The 16,794-nt window shown below is 42.4% G+C and overlaps 1 protein-coding gene across 4 annotated transcripts in view; it reads left to right on the forward strand.

Moving 5' to 3' along the window:
* The first annotated feature begins 1,825 nt into the window (after positions 1-1,825).
* Positions 1,826-16,794, forward strand: part of CEP120 (centrosomal protein 120) — a 79,338-nt gene continuing 64,369 nt past the window's right edge. For 2 of the 4 annotated variants that reach the window (XM_060636262.2, XM_060636264.3), the window contains exons 1-5: positions 1,829-1,963; positions 2,234-2,311; positions 6,591-6,747; positions 8,348-8,462; positions 11,404-11,545. In XM_060636262.2, the coding sequence (XP_060492245.1) occupies positions 2,263-2,311; positions 6,591-6,747; positions 8,348-8,462; positions 11,404-11,545 (463 nt within the window). In that variant the 5' untranslated portion in view covers positions 1,829-1,963; positions 2,234-2,262. Of the gene's footprint in view, positions 1,979-2,233; positions 2,312-6,590; positions 6,748-8,347; positions 8,463-11,403; positions 11,546-16,794 lie in introns of all 4 variants that reach the window. The other 2 variants (XM_060636265.3, XM_060636263.2) reach the window with 2 other exon arrangements.

Here is a 16,794-nt window from a genome sequence, read left to right on the forward strand (position 1 = left end):
ATAACCAAATGGCCTTTAATACATTTAGGTCCTGAACTAAGAAATTATGTATACTACTATTGTAGAGCTGAAACGGGGGCTCAGAGAGGTGAAGGGACTTGTCTAAGGTCACCTGGCAGGTAAGTCGTCGAAGTAGGTCCCAGATTCTGATTTCCAGGAGTATTCTCTCCTTTGGAGACACTGGTTTCATTGCTTTGGCTTCCTTTTGTCTAAGGCTTAAACTAAAGAGTGTTTTACATCATAATAAGCTTGTATTTTGCTTGCTGTTGTTGATCTGTTTGCTGATCTTTGAGTATTGTCGGTGTAGACATATTTATTAGACTGCTCCATAGAGGGTGTGTAAAATAATGACATTTGTATTGTATCCACAAAATTGAGACTGTGGCAAACTCCGCAGGATACATGACCAACTGATTTAATAAAGAGTTTCAAGGGAAAAAAAAAAAAATTGGGAGCGACCTATCCATTAAATGAGGCAAAAGACAGGTCAACCAACTACATTGTGTTTTGGAACCTCTTTGGATCCTGATTTGAAGAAAACAACTGGAAAACAATTATTAGACAATCAGGGAAATTTCAACGGTGTATACTTAAAGGTTTTAGAGAATTATTTTTATTTTATTTTTTTTAGGTAAAATAATGCAATTAAGTAAGATTTTAAGAATCTTAAAAGATCTTTTAAGATTCTTAAAATCTTACTTAAAAAATCTTTCTCTTTCACAGGTAGATATCGAAGGAGATGACTTGATACGATATTGGGGGCTTCCTGCAAGTTAACAGAGCAGATGAAGATTGGTCTTTAAATGATAATTGTTGAAGCTGGGTTCTGGGTACTTGATGGTTTACTATATTATGGTATCTACTTTGGATTCCGTATGTACATCTTACACAAAACAATGCATTGTTCAGTGATGAACCCAAAGTAGATGATTTGGTTTTATATTGCATAATGCCTCATTTTAAGGGGCTCTGAAGGGAACGGAAAAGGGTCTTAGAAGTCGTCTAGCCCGATCTCCACATCCTTCTCCTTTCCTTTTGGGCACAAATGGGGGTGGGGTGGGGATTGTTTTTTCCTCCTTGTTCTCTCCCTCTACCCCGCCCGAGGTCCATTTTTAAGGTAGATAACCCCCAAAAGATTTCTCATCTTTCCTAAAATAAAGCCCGAAGGTTGGGAGGAATGCCTTCTTTAATTGGGGTCTTGATTGTGCTAATTAGTTACTCGGTTGTCAGGGGGCCCGAAGAACCTATACTTTTAATTCCCCTACCCACGTGACAGTGTTTTTGTTTCTAAAGTACAGGAAATTCTCGAAGAGTTTACGTCACCTCCAGCAGTTACAGTAATTACCGTATTGACGCGACTTGTTTCCAAAACGTGAACACTCGCGGTGCGGCGCGAGTCCTACTTAGAGATTTTTTTCAGTCCAGACTTAAGTCTGAATTTCGTCTAGTAGATGATGTGAGATTCATTAGATCACTCTGTGATCTAATTTTTAAGCAGTAGTGACACCGGGGATCGGAACGGAGCTAGTTTTGTGTGTGCGTGTGCGTGTTTTCAGTGTCTATTGCTGGATTTCCGAGGTGTGTCTGGGGGGAAAAGCAGAGACTACACCACACTGACACTCCACGCAGGGGCACTGCAGGCAGCGTTTGCTGCAGTAGTGCGCCTGCGCAGTCGGTCCCCGCCAACTCGCCCGCCTTCCCCCATCCGGCTAGCAGGGGGCGCTGTGAGGTGATGGCCTAGTCTTTCCCCAGGGCTCTGGAACATAGCATAAAAGGGCAGGAGGCGAAGCGGGCTGAGGGGCGTTCTATCCTCGACTGCCCTGGTCTCTATCACCCTTTGTCCTCCAGCTTTCGCCCTCCCTGCACTGGGCCTGCGGGCCTGGTTGCTAGGCGGAAGCGGGGCGCGGCGGCTGCCGCTGCGGCTGCCCGGGCGTTTGAAAAGCGGCCACACAGGCGGCAAAAGGTCCTCCGGTGGCGGGTTCGCTTCTCCCTGCAGACAGTCCGGGGGGCCGAGCCGCCTTTGCCTTTCCGTGGAGTCGGGGCAGGGCTAGGGTCGGGCTGGCGGTCCGGGGTAGGGGAGCCGGGCGCGCTGCAGGCGGCGGCGGGCCCGGGCCGAGGAGCGGGGTCTCGGCGTCGGGGGCCGCGGGCGGGCGGTGGGAGCCCCGGAGGGAGCCCTCCTCCTGGTGGTCGCGGGCCTCCAGCATCTCACCCGGGTCCCTCTTCCCCCAAGCAGACCCCGCCTGTGGGCCGCCCACCGCGACCATGGTCTCCAAGTCCGACCAACTGCTCATCGTTGTATCCATCCTAGAAGGTGAGCGGCCAAGGGGCTTGCATTTGCACCTGCAGCCTCCTGACTTAACCGAGTGGCGTGCGACTGAGACTTTGTTAACCTTACGAACCCTGTCATCTTTCCTTTTGCAGTCCCGCAAGACTTGTTCAAAGTTGTACTTCCTGAGGCCTGTTAGGCGATTGATTTAGAAACCTCTCAAGGGAGCGTGAGAGCTATTAGGGATAGGTGATATTTAGCGTGAATAGCCGGAGCCCCAGAGAACGTAGGAAAAACGATTTCCATCAGAAGCAGCACGTCGATGACTTTTACTCGTGAGCTAAGGTGCCTGGAAAGCACGTTCTGTTCAGGGGCCTCCCGGTGATCCCATTTGTGAGAGCTTTGCTTTCGACTCGAATCCCTATTTCCTGCACTCTGAAGTGTTACGGGGGCCATTCCCTTTACTAAGTCTTGATAGGGGACTTAGGAGGAGTAGTAGTCAAGACGGTCTGTTACATACGTTCCTAGAAGTTTGGTGTGTTGAAGGAGTGACCTTTGTTTATTGCAGGCTCATGGAGTGTCAGGCACTGTGCTGGGAATGTAGGGGTAAAACAGCCCGGGTCCTAAAACCTAAGTAAACAGTATAGCCTGGAGAATGTGTATAGTTCATCAGGGTGTAGGAGAAGGAAAGACCAGCTCTGGGGAAAATTTCCCGGAGGAGGTGACATTTATTTGGGTCCTAAAGGTTGAGTAGGAATGTGTCAGGGGAAAAGAGGAAGGGTGGGCTTTCCAGGCAAAGGGAAGAGGAAAGAACCCTTAAGGTGTGGAAAGGCCAGGCGCATTCTGCCCTTGCTTAAATTCAGTGTGGTTGGAGAGAAGCTGCAGGCAAGTGGAGGGAGTAGGAATTGCTAGGTAAGTTGAAGCTGGGTTTTGAGGGGCGCCTGGGTGGCTTGGTCGGTTAAGCGTCCAACTTCGGCTCAGGTCATGATCTCACGCTCCGTGAGTTCGAGCCCCGCGTCGGGCTCTGTGCTGACAGCTTAGAGCCTGGAGCCTGTTTCCCATTCTGTGTCTCCCTCTCTCTCTGCCCCTCCCCTGTTCATGCTCTGTCTCTCTCTGTCTCAAAAATAAATAAACGTTAAAAAAAAAATTAAGAAAAAAAGAAGATGGGTTTTGAATAATCTGATCATAGCAGTCCTCTTGAGTTGGGCCTGAGGAATGGCTGCCTTCCGCCCCCCTCCCCCACCATTGGAGATATTTTGTGGAGGCCTGGTACTATTTGGGGGGGGGGGTGGGTGGTAAGAGGGAATGAGTGGTAATGGCTTTTGGCACAGAAGACTGACCAGAACCCCTAAATTGTTGGGGCAGCATTTTAGCTGTTCTCTTACTGATTGTTTAAAGACAGAGGGCTGAAATCCCCTTGTAATTGGTCAACAAAAGCTTCTGGACTTGGTACTTGCTCCCTGCTATGAGGAAACCCAAATAAAAGGCACGTTCTTTCCCTTCAAGGATGTAGGATTCTGTCTTCTTCAGAAGATCAAATTCACAGGCAGGACACAGTATGTTGGAGTGCAGTATAGTATTAAAAATATGGGATGTGGGCTGTAAACATCGGTTTTGGGGGTGGGTGGGGATGATGGCTTAAGGGCTTTGAGTAGTTAGGTAATGATGGAGGGAAGTCCTTACTGGCTGTTAGATCAACCCAGGCCAGGGGTGCCTGGGTAGCTCAGTCCATTAACTGCCTGCCTCTTGCTTTCTGCTCAGCTCATGATCTCTCATTTCATGAGTTCAAACCACGTCTCGGGCTCCGCGCTGACAGTGCGGAGCCTGCTTCGAATTCTCTCTCCCTCTCCCTCTGCTTCTCTTCTCTCTCACAATAAATAAATAAACATAAGAAAAACGGAAAATAAAAAACAAACCCCAGGCCAATGATGGAGTAATTTTGGTGGATGGAATGATGAAGAGGTCCCACAAGATGACCAGGGTCAAGGGAGGTGAACATTGAGGAATATTCTGGTCAAATAAGCTTGTGTAGCTGGAGTGAGCAGGCCTTGGAGGGTTTTGAAAGGCAAGGAGTTTAATGTTCTAAAAAATAGGGAGGCAGCCTATATTTCTAAGTAGGAGAGCATTATCTGCAAGTTTAGTATCGGTGTGCAGAGAAGAGAATCAGGGCTGTCGGTTAGGTGTTGCCCTAAACATACCTAAAACCGGACCATGGACCTCCGTGCAAACTGTCTCCTTTTGTGTTTGTGTTTGTGTTTGTGTTTGTGTTTCCATTCATCATAACCATGTTGTTGCCTCAAGCCCAGAACCTGGGGCTCTTCATCTTCCTGGTTCCATCCCCTTCTTCCAGATGGTCACCAAGCTTTGTTGCTAAAATCACGCGAGGTGCTTCATAGAAACTTTTAAATGAGGAAGTTTCCACTGTGAGTGCCCCACTTTGAGCCCCTCATGATGTGCTTGGTCTCTTGTAGTAATCTTTTCAGTGGTCTGTTTCATAAATTTTTTTCTCCCCTTTCCAGAGAATGTCTATTGTTCACATTACCATCTAGGGGTAATCTTTCTGAAATGCGAATTTGTTTTAAAAATCCTACAGTTTCCTAAAGGATAAGGTCTGTACTTTCTAGAACAGCATTCATGGCCCTTCACGGTATGCCTCTTGCCTGCCTTTTCAGCCTCTTCTCTCTTGCCATCTGTCCCTGCGTCCCCATCTCTTCAGTTATTTTGAGCTACGTTCAGTTTCTTGACTACACTTCTAGAAATGCCCATTATTCAAAAGAAAATGATGAGGTTTCTACCGTGAGTCAAATTTGGGCTATGTGCCGGAATCCGTGGATGAAAAAGACAAGGTTTCTGTTCTCAAGGTATTGTCTTTGGAATGAGGGAGGCGCCCCTTCATTCCAGTACATATCCTCTGTTCTCAGGCTAAGTGGATGGTATGATTATGATGGCGTGACTGAGAATACAGGCTTTCTGACAGACATGAAATGCATTTGGGGAACCCCTTGATCTTTTAGAGCAGCTCAAAATGATGTCCAGAGAGAGGCCCCTGTGAGTGCTAATTGGGAGACCTCTGCTAAGACACTTGTACTAAGACTCCCAAATGGGGAGTTTGAAACGAGAGCTTCAGGTTGAAAGTCAGAGGATTCCAATCAAGAATCTCTCTGACCCCTTTACTTCCTACTGAGAGGAGTGTAGCAGGGTGAGTAGCAGCTGGTATGTATTTATTCAATATCGGTCAAAACGTGTTGAGACACGTGTCTCAACACCATGCCCTGTGCCAGACCTACAAACAGGTTGACTGTGAGATTCTTCCCTAGTTTTTAGCTTCCTGTTGGCACTGTTTTCAGTTTGCTTCTTTCCACTAGACCCTCAATTCCTTGAGGCGATGTACTCTGTTTTACTCTTGTTTGTACCCCATCGTTTGACATAGAGAATACCTGACTCTGATAATACCTTTAGTAAACGGTGAAAGAAGGGGGTCAGGCAGTACCAGGGAAAAGTGATAGGTAGACAGAATATTTTTAAAATGATTGACAACATTATCCTTGAGATTTGAATGAATGAATACGTGTGTCTGTTTTTCTTGGGCTGATTTGCTGAGTGTTCCTAACTGTGTTAACAGGAAAATTATGATGCATGTTGGTTGGCTTTTGCTTATTGGGTTATTTCCCAGCTCTCCAGAAGACTTGACTGTTCCATTTTAACTTCTGATACAGTAATATCTAAAATTAGTGGAATCACATTTTTCTTCTAAACGTCACTGAGATCGTTGCTGCTCAAAGCGTGAATCAAGGACAATAGCATTGACATCATGTGGGGGTTTGTTAGAAATGTGCCTCTCAGAGGGCACCTGGGTGGCTCAGTCAGTTGGGCTTCTGACTTCAGCTCAGGTCCTGCTCTCATGGTCTGTGAGTTCGAGCCCCAAATCGGGCTCTGTGCTGACAGCTTGGAGTCTGGAGCCTGCTTCTGGTTCTGTGTCTTCCTCTCTGCCCCTCCCCCACTCACACTGTGTCTCTCAAAAATGAATAAATGTTTAAAAAAAAAGGTTCTCAGCCTCGACTAGTGAACCATAATCTACATTTTAACAGAGTCCCCAGGTGATTCATGTGCACGTTAATGTTTTGGAATCACTAATTGACGAATTGTAGCTTTCAGTTTGATTCTTTCTTATGAATCATGAATTTGTACGTGAGAGTACACATTAGTAGGTAGTTAGTGGACTATATAAGTCAACAACTCCTAATGTGTATTTTTAAAACGTGCTAAAAGATCATAGTTGATTTTTGTACAGTTCTGATTAACCTGTATAGTCTTTGTTTTCCAGGTCGTCATTTCCCCAAGCGTCCAAAACATATGCTTATAGTAGAAGCAAAGTTTGACGGAGAACAGTTGGCTACTGACCCTGTGAACCACACCGACCAGCCAGAATTTGCTACCGAGTTAGCCTGGGAGATCGACAGGAAAGCACTCCATCAGCACAGGTGACTGTTGTTTTCCATTTGTTTTGCTCTAGTTTTTAGGCTGCTAGGGATGAATAAATCTCTATCTTTCTAGATTATACATTATTTCTCATGTGCTAGGAAGTTTTCAAAGTACTTTGCAATAGTAATTCATTTGAACATCAAGACAATCCTATGAAGTGGGTGTTAGGATTTCCCCCAATTACAGATGAAAAAACTGAGGCCTAAGAAGGTAAGTAACCTGTTACAAGGCAGTCAGCCGGATAATGGTAGAGCCCAGCCATTTGAGTTCTAGAGCCTAAGTTTTTAACCATTACGCGTAGCTTTTTTTTTTTCCTGATGTCTGAGAGGATACTCTAGAAGTGCTGTAATGATAGTTACCCAATATTAAACATGGGTTGGAATTCACTGTAATTTCTATTACTTCCTTTATCATAACTTTATCTGGCTTGCTAAGGATATGTAGAGATATGCGTATAGTAATTACGTAAGGGTCTCTAATAAATTTTATACTTAATTTGAGCCCTTTAAACACTTCATATCAGTACATAAAACAGGCTTAAAGCTCCAGCCTCTTATTTATTTCATGAACTCAGATGACTCGAAACAGGCAAGAGTGTGGCTACTTCTATTTTAAAAAGGACTGGAAAAACATATTTCTTTTCTGGAAAGCACAGAATTACTTCATTCATTGGTGTGTCTTAGGACTAAAGCAAATAAAATTACGAAGTTAAAAAGTGAATGTAAGGAGAAATTTATTTTCTTATGTGGCCAGATCGGTCCATGGATTTGTTTGGGGGATTTGCAAGGGCATTAAATTCTTAGAAGATCAAAATTTTGTGTTCAGTGACTTCTGGAATATCTGCACAGAGTCCTGATAGGAGGTATTAGTGCCCGTGGTGTTCACAGTTGTGTTAATACCAAGTGGTACCACTCTGCGTGTTGGAGGCTGAGAAAAGAACACAGATAAATTGCATGTATATAAATAAAGACTGTATGCCAAGTGCAAGTTTTATAGTCATTCCATTAGGTAACAGTGATGGTCGAATCTAATGAGCTTATGTATGAGCCAGTATAGAGGTTTCAGACTCTCAAGAACCCCTGCTATACCAGCCAAGGTCATGCTTACAGAACATTGTTGTGTATTACAATGAATTATTACTTTCAATAGTCTGTGGTTTTATGGTATTTAATTCTGAAGTTGATTTCATTATTTTAGTGACAAAAAGAGCTTTAAGCACGTATGTGTATTGGTAGTTTTATGTGTGTATGACAGTGTAAGGATAATTTAAAATCAATCTTGAAGATTCATGTTCAATTTTAATTTATTAACTTTTAAAGAGTTCTGTATGGTAGGGAAGCTTGAAAAGCACTGACCTACAGCATAGCTCCTCAGATGAGAGAGACCAAGATTTTTGATGTGGTTGTAGTATTACTTGGTGTAAAGATAAATAGGCATGATGAATAGTTCATGTCAGTTGAAGTTTTGCAGAAAATAGAGATTATCCGAAAGAATTATAGTTGTCTTGCTAGTAGCAGGCAGCTTTTCAAAACTAGCAGAACATCAGCTCAATATTAAGCAGAAGCTAGTTCGTCTATAACATAAACTGTTACATTACAGGCTGCAACGCACGCCTATCAAACTGCAGTGTTTTGCCTTGGATCCCGTATCTTCAGCCAAGGAAACTATAGGCTACATTGTGCTAGACTTGAGGACTGCTCAAGAAACAAAGCAGGTATTGCCCTTTTGATGTGTTCTTACCGATGACGTTAGGTGCGGATTTTTAGTAGATAACCCATTGATGGAAAGAACCTGTGGTACCGGACCTGAAAGGGCGAGGGTCTGAGCCGGTGTGGCGATTCTGAGGTTTCACTTGAGGAATTTGATTTAGAAAGTCCCACTATTTTGGTCATTTCTTTGACCTAGAACGACCTTTCTCAAAGAAAATTCTCTCTGAGCTCAGACGTTCGGCCGCATTGCTGTGACCTGGAGCTCAGCATGTTCAGCTGCCAAGCTTTGCTTTCAGAGGTAGTGCTTTTGCCGTGTGCCCTGTTCTGGTGAACGGCACCCCTCTTCCAGGTACGCAGGCCAGACGGCCTCCGTTTCCGGCCTCCGTAGCCATCCTTTTCCAGTTGGTTTCAGGCCTGCGGCGACCCCTTCCTGATCCAGCTCCTGTTGTACATTTTCGCCGTTGCGATCCCAGCCTAAGGCACTGTCCTTTCTTAACCTTGGCTGTGCTAGTAGCCTCCTGATTCCTTCCCCTGCTTCCCATTCCTTCCGTGTGTAGCAGTCAGAACACGTGAGCTCAGTGAAATACACTTATGGGACATAAACAGCAGCCTTGCCAGGAGTACACACATAAAGAAGGAAAAATAATTCAGGGTCTCGATTCCTATGTCAGTGCTTTTTGTTACTGAAGATGTTTCTTTTCTCTTTTAAAATATCTACCGATCTTTTTTTTTTTTTCTTAAAGTTTATATATTTATATTGAGAGAGAGAGAGAGTGTGAGGGAGAGAGAGAATCCCAGCAGTCTCCGTGCTCATCACCAGACCTGAAATCAACAGACGCCTAACCAGCTGAGTCACCCACGCACGCCTTTTCTCACCTTTTTTTATGTTACTGACTTTGGAAATACTTTGAATGGTTCTTAATAACTTTGTTTTGTCACTTAAAACAAAAACAAACAAATAAACTTACTTTTGAAGTCTTTGATTCTTGATTTGAATCCTAAACTAGGATTCTCTGAAGGAAAATTGATCTCTTAGCAACATGTTCGCTACTGATAGCCACGGTATTTACAAAGGAGCCAGTTAGCTTAGCCCACATTTGGAATCCTTCAAAAGAAATGGGAATTTAAAAAATTCTCTAAAAGGGAATCTGTTTCTCCTCCCTCCTTGGGTACTCCTCACCTCTCTGTCCCTAGGTTCTGAAGAGGTTTTCTTTCTGAAGTCTTAGCCCCTCAACCAGGAGCCACGATCATGCCCCTGATGTATGTCTTACCTAGCTGTGCTACCTGCACAGGATCCTTTTGCGGTTGCTTTGGTTACACAGAAGGTAATCCTTTTAGGAGGAGGATAGCTGTAAATGCACGTGGCATTCCTTTCTGCCCCTGTCCCACCTGCCCTATCTGGTCCTGTAGGACACTTTTGTCATTACATTCACTTCTTATCATTAACAGAGTTCAGGGGAAATGTTTCAGAATTAAGAGTTTTAAGAAAGCCAGATGTTGTCTTAATCACTCCTGTTTATTAGCAGAACTATCTGAAGTTGGTGCGTAGAATATTTGAAGTTCAGAATAAATTGATTATCTGTAAATGAAAAGAAACACAAAAAAATAAGCTTTGTTTTTCAAAGTTCTAAAACAGAAAAACATAGCATAAATTCCCTGAGTAGCTAAAACTCTTTTTCAGGCTTAGACTTAAAATTGTAATATATCCATCATAAAAAAAATACACAACAGATTATGAGTTTTTCTTTTAAAAACCTTGGGTGTGGATTTAAAAAAACAAACAAACAAAAAAACCCAAAAAATGATGGCTTAGGCTTATTTTACTTACCAGAAGCTTTTGGTTTTGATATTCTTAAAGACCAGTTTCTTTAAAAAAATTTTTTTTTAACATTTATTATTGAGAGACAGAGAGACACAGAGCGTGAGCAGGGGAGGGGTAGAGAGAGGGGGAGACATAGAATCTGAAGCAGGCTCCAGGCTCTGAGCTGTCAGCACAGAGCCCGATGCAGGGCTCGAACTCACAAACTGCGAGATCATGACCTGAGCTGAAGTTGGTCGCTTAACCAACTGAGCCACCCAGGCGCCCCTATAAAGATCAATTTCTATGTCTTTATATAATAGTGGTTAGAGCAAGAACGCTGTTTGCATGAATTGAAATGGTGTCCCTGCATTAATGCAACATGCAGTTCTGAGCCATGAGATTGTGCAGGCTGGTTTGAGTATTAGAATTTCTCAAATTGCTGTGGCCAGGATATTGAGGTAATTTATGATACTTCATCCTGTGAGAAAGCCTTTATATTTCAGCCAAGTATGTGGTTCATAACCCAGAGCTCTACCTTAGGTCTTTCCTTCAGTATTTTGTTAGTGTCTTTTTGTTAACAGTAGCTTTCTGCACATTTGGTATATGTAGGACAAAGCAGAAATGTGGCAGGCAGCAAAGGTATATACCAGAAAAAGTGACAAATTAGGGGTTAGGGAAAGGGAAAATTGGTAGTCTAAACTTTTTATTTTCATTTTATGTTTTTAATATTTATTTTTGAGAGAGAGAGAGAGAGAGAGACAGAGTGCACCTGGGGGAGAGGCAGAGAGAGAGGAAGACCCAGAATCCGAAGCAGGCTCCAGGCTCTGAGCTGTCAGCACAGAGCCCGACATGGGACACAAACTCATGAATGGTGAGATCATGACCTGAGCCGAAGTCAGACGCTTAACCAACTGAGCCACCTAGGTCCCCCTAAACTTCTTATTTTTTTTTTAAGAGGAAATACAGTTAGCTTCCTAAGCAGGATTAGATTCTTTTGAGGAAAATGTGAAAAATACTTTAAAAGAGGAGAAAGTGCTAAGGAACTACAGGAAATATATTTGGAAGCCTTATAGGACATTTCCCACTATTGTTTGTTTCCTATTAATTATTAAGGTGTTTTTGTTTTGTTGTTACTTACTCTCCAGGCACCAAAATGGTACCAGCTGTTGAGTAATAAATACACCAAGTTCAAGTCGGAGATACAGATAAGCATTGGTTTGGAAACAGACACCAAGGCACCAGTGGATAGTTTTAAAGCAAAAGGAGCCCCCCCTCGAGATGGAAAAGGTTTGTGCGTCGTTTCTAAGGACGTCGTCTGAAAAGTTGTTTCTGTGGACTAGAGCTTCAGGAGCGGTGGGTGGTGTGATAGGAAAATAACACGCAGGAGTGTAAACACATTTTACTCTGGTGCCTCCGACAGATGTTGTCGTATTGTTAAATGTGCAGCACTGCTCTAACTCTTCCTAGAGAAGAGCTAGAAATAGACAAGATTTTCCTTTCTTTATTTGGTATATGACAAAGCACAATTGTGTATTCTTGAAGATGGCTATTTAGGAAAATTTTCTTCCTAGGATGAGCACGAGAAAGCCAAACAGTTACGCTGTTCTCTCTTCACTCACCTGTTAACCACACCTTCATATTTTTCTTTCCTTGTTTTTTCTTTTTTCTTTTTTTCTTTTTTTTTTTTTTTTTTGTTATTAATAAACTTTATTTTAGAGCAGTTTTAGGTTCCCAGCAAAACGGAGTGCCAAGGGCAGAGTGTTGCTGTGGACCTTGGTCTCCTCAGCCACACAGCCGCCCCACTATCCACCTCCCCGGCCAGAGGGGCCACATGTTAAAATTGATGAGCCTACATGAGCCAATCACTTATCACCCGGACTCCACGGTTTACATTAGCATTTATTTTTGGCGTTTTATGTTCTGTAAGTTTTGACAAACGAGTAATCACCTACGTCTATGACTGTAGTTTCCCACAGAACAGTGTCACTGCCCTGAAACCCGTCTGTGCCGTTTCTCCCTCCTTTCTGCCTAACTGACAAACACTTGTTTTTTTTTTTCACCGAAGTATGGTTGACGTAAAATGTCCTAATGGTTTCAAGCGTACGACATAGTGATTTGACCAGTCTGTTCGTGATGTTGCGCTCAGCACAAGTGTAGAGACCCCGTGTCATCGTGCGGCTGTCATAGTAACATCGCTGTGTTCCTGTGATGTGACTTGCATCCTTGTGACTTACTCCTTCCGTAACCGGAAGCCTGTACCTCCCATTCCCCTTCATTCGTTGTGGCCACCGCCCCCCTTCCCTCTGGCAGCCACCAGTTTGTTCCTTGTGTATTTATAGGTCTGATTCTGCTGGGAATAGACTTTGCATCATTTGCAGACAAAGACCATATCATGTCTTTATTCCCACTCGGCATGCCTTTGTTTCCTTTGCTTATCTTCCTGCGTTTGTTAGGACGTGTAGTCCGGCACCACAAAGCTGTGATGAAAGGGGATCTCCTTGCCTTGTTTCTGGAGGATTTTTATGGATGTTCTTTATCAAGTCGAGGAAGTTACTCTCTAGTTGTCTACTGAGGGTGTTTCATCATTACCGAGTGTGGGATTTTGTCAGATGCTTTTTCTGCATATTTGATACCATCATGTGGTTGTTCTTTAGTTTGTGATGTGATGGATTATATTAGCAGATTTTTGAATGTTGAACTAGTCTTGTGTACCTGCAAAAAATAGCATTTGGTTGTGGTGTATGGTTCTTTTTATACGTTGTTGGATTCACGTGGCCAATAGGTTGTTGAGAATCTGTGCATGTATGTTAATGAGAGCTAGTGGTCTCTTGTGTTCTTGTTGGGTAATGTCTGGGTCTGGTTTTGACATCAGGGTTTTAAATGCTGGCATCATAGAATGAGTTAGGGATTATTTCTTCTGCTTCCGTTGTCTGAAAAAGATGGTGGAGAATTGGTCTTTCTTCCTTGAATGTTGGGTAGAATTTACCAGTGAAGTCATCAGGGTCTGGTACTTTCTGTTGTGTAAAGTTGTTATTGATTCAATTTCACAGAATGATATAGGCCTGTCTGGATTGTGTGTTTCTTCCTGTGTGACTTTTGTCAGACTGTGTCTTTCAAGGGAGTTGGCCCATTTCTTCTTACAGGCAATCGAATCTGTGGATAAAAAGTCGTTCGTGTAACATTCCTTCAGTATCCTTTTAATGTCTATGGACTGTACAGTGATTCTCCTTTTATTTCGGATATCAGGAATTTGTATTTTCTCTCTTTTTCTCTTAGTAACTTGGCTAAATGCTTACTGATTTTATTGATGTTTTCAGAGAGCCAGCTTTCGGTGTTTATTAGGTCTCTTTCTCTGCTGACTGAATTTGATCTGCAGAAATGTGCTGCTCTTATTTTACTTTCCTGAAAGAGAAGCTTAGATTGTTTTGTTTTTTTGTTTTGCTTTTTAGTGTGCCTTGTACTGTTTTGTTGAAAAGTGGACGTGATACCCTGGGTAAGAAGAAGACAGGTCTTAGGTAATTTAGAGGTGAAGGAGAGGGAGGGGTTTTGTAGTCCTGTGATGAAGTCTCAGTGTTTGGTGAGCCTGCCCCCCCTGTACTGTTGGGGTTCATCTGGTATTAGATTTAGGTTCTAGATCTTTGGCAGGAGGATCAGAGAAGTGATGCTTTTGTTCTTTTTCAGTGCATCCTATCAGCACACAACTTTGATTTGTTCCATTACTGGTGATGTCCATTTTGGTTATGATTCAGGTAGCGTATGCCTGTTACTTTTTCTTTCCTTCACTTATAATTAATATTTTGTGAGACATTATCAAGTGTGGACTTAGAGTTCTTTTTGCTTAATGGGTTACAATATTTATCATCATTTGTCCCTGATTTGTGCAGCGAGAGCCCCTTCAAACTTCTGTTTCCGTTAGCTTGTCTCCATAATTCTTACCGCTTTGGTTAAATTTATTCCTAGGTATCTTCTGGTTTTTGGTGCAGTTGTAAATGGGATCGATTCCTTGACTTCTCTTTCTGCTCCTTCACTATTGGTGTATAGAAAACAGATTTCTGTGCATTGATTTTGGATCCTGCGACTTAGCTGAACCGGTGTATCACTTCTAGCAATTTTTTGGTGGAGTCCTATGGGTTTTCTATATAGAGTATCATGTCGTCTGCAAATTGTGAAAGTTTGACTTCTTCCTTGCCGATTTGGATGCCTTTTATTTATTTACTGATTTTGAGAGAGAGTGAGTTGGGGGGTGGAATCCCAAGCAGGCTCCACACTGACAGTGTGGGGCTCAAATCCGTGAACTATGAGATCGTGACCTGAGTGAAATCAAGAATTGGACACTTAACTGACTGAGCCACCCAGGCACCCCTGGAGGCCTTTTAATTCTTTTTGTTGCCTGATTGCTGGGGGTAAGACTTGGACTACTATGTTAAGAGAGTGGACATCCTGGTCTTGTTCCTGACCATAGAGGAAAAGCTCTGTTTTTCCCCAATGAGGGTGATGTTCGCTGTGGGTTTTTCATAGATGGTCTTTATTAAGTTGAGGTATGTTCCGTCTGTCCCTACTTTGTTGAGGGTTTTTATCAAGAATAGATTCTGTATTTTGTCACGTGCTTTTTCTGCATCTATTGAGAGGATCATGTGGTCCTTATCTTTTCCTTTGTTAATGTGGTGCATCACATTGATTGACTTGCAAATATTTAGCCACCCTTGCCGCCCGTATTCCACTTGATACGGGTGAATAATTCTTTTAATGTACTGGTTGGATTTGATTTGCTAGTATCTTGAGAATTTTTGCATCTATGTTCATGAGGGATATTGGCCTGTAATTCTCCTTTTTAGTGGGGTCTTTGTCTGGTTTTGGAATCAAGGTAAGTTTAGCAGCTTTCCTTCCATTTGCATTTTTTCAGAGCAGTTTGAGAAGAATAGCTATTAGCTCTTCTTTAAATGGCTGGGAGAATTCCCCTGGGAAGCCATCTGGCCCTGTACTTTAGTTCTTTGGGAGATTTTTGATTGCTGATTCAGTTTCTTTGCTTGTTATTGGTCTGTTTAAGTTATCTGTTTCTTCCTGTTTCAGTGTTGGTGGTTTGTATGTTTCTAGGGATTTATCCATTTCTTCCAGGTTGCCCAACTTGTTAGCATATAATTTTTCATAATATTCTCTTATGGTTGGTATTTCTGCGGTGTTGGTTGTGATCTCTTTCATTTGCGATTTTATTTGGGTCCTATCTCTTTTCTTTTTGATAAGTCTGTCTAGGAGCTTATCATTTTTATTAATTCTTTCAGAGAACCAGCTCCTAGTTTCATTGATCTGTTCTATGGTTTCTATATCATTTACTTCTGCTCTAATCTGTATTATTTCCATTCTTCTGCTAGCTTTAGGCTTTATTTGCTGGTCCTTTTTCTAGCTCCTTTAGGTGTAAGGTTAGGCTGTGTAGTTGAGACCTTTCTTGCCTTTTAAGTAGGCTTGTATTGCAATATGTTTCCCTCATAGGACCACTTTTGGCGCATCTCAAAAGTTTTGGGTTGTTGTGTTTTCATTTTCTTCTATGTATTAATTTCTTCTTTAATTTCCTGGTTAACCCATTCATTCTTTAGTAGGATGTCCTTTAATCCTCATGTATTTGTGGTCTGTCTAAATTTTTTCTTGTGGCTGACTTCGTTTCATAGTGTTGTGGTATAAAAATACGCATGGTATGACCTCAGTCTTTTTATACTTCTGGAGGCCTGATTTGTGACCCAGTATGTGATCTATTCTGGAGAATGTTCCATGTGCACTCGACAGGAATGTGTATTCTGCTACTTTAGGATAAAATGTTCTGAATATATCTTAAGTCTGTCCTGTCCAGTGTGTCATTCAAACACATTGTTTTCTTGTTGATTTTTCTCCTTAGATGATCCGCCCATTGCTGTAAGTGGGTGTTAGAATCCCCTACTATTATTGTATTGTTATCAATGAGTTTCTTTATGCTTGTGATGAACTGATTTATAGATTTGGATGCTTCCATATCAGGAACATAAATATTTACAATTGTTAGGTCTTCTTGGGATAGCCCCCTTAATTATGATATAATGCCCTTCATCTCTTATTACAGTCTTTGGTTTAAAATCTAGTTTGTCTGATAGAAGTATGGCTACTCCGGGCTTGCTTTTGACATCCATTAGCGTGAGAAATGGTTCTCCATCCCCTCAATTTCAATCTGCAAGTGTCTTTAGGTCTAAAATGAGTCTACAGGCAGCATATAGATGAGTCTTGGTTTTTTTTGTTTGTTTGTTTATGCATTCTGATACTCTCTATCTTTTGATTGGAGCATTTAGTCCATATACATTCAGAGTGATTATTGACAGATAGCCTATGTCCGTAATTCTTTGAGCTTTTTCTTGGTTTCTGGCATAAGAAGATGATCCAGGCTTATCTTGTTCTTTATCTATCTTAGCCCTGGGTTCTGCTGTTTCTTTAAGGAGCCTGCTTCCTTTTAGTAAAGAAAGATGTTGAAGAGTCAAGTTCCAAGTGCAAGATATGCCAGTTGCTATTGGGGTGTT

The sequence above is a fragment of the Panthera onca genome, chromosome A1 (genome assembly GCF_046562875.1).
Source record: "Panthera onca isolate mPanOnc1 chromosome A1, mPanOnc1 haplotype 2, whole genome shotgun sequence".
NCBI lineage: Eukaryota > Metazoa > Chordata > Mammalia > Carnivora > Felidae > Panthera > Panthera onca.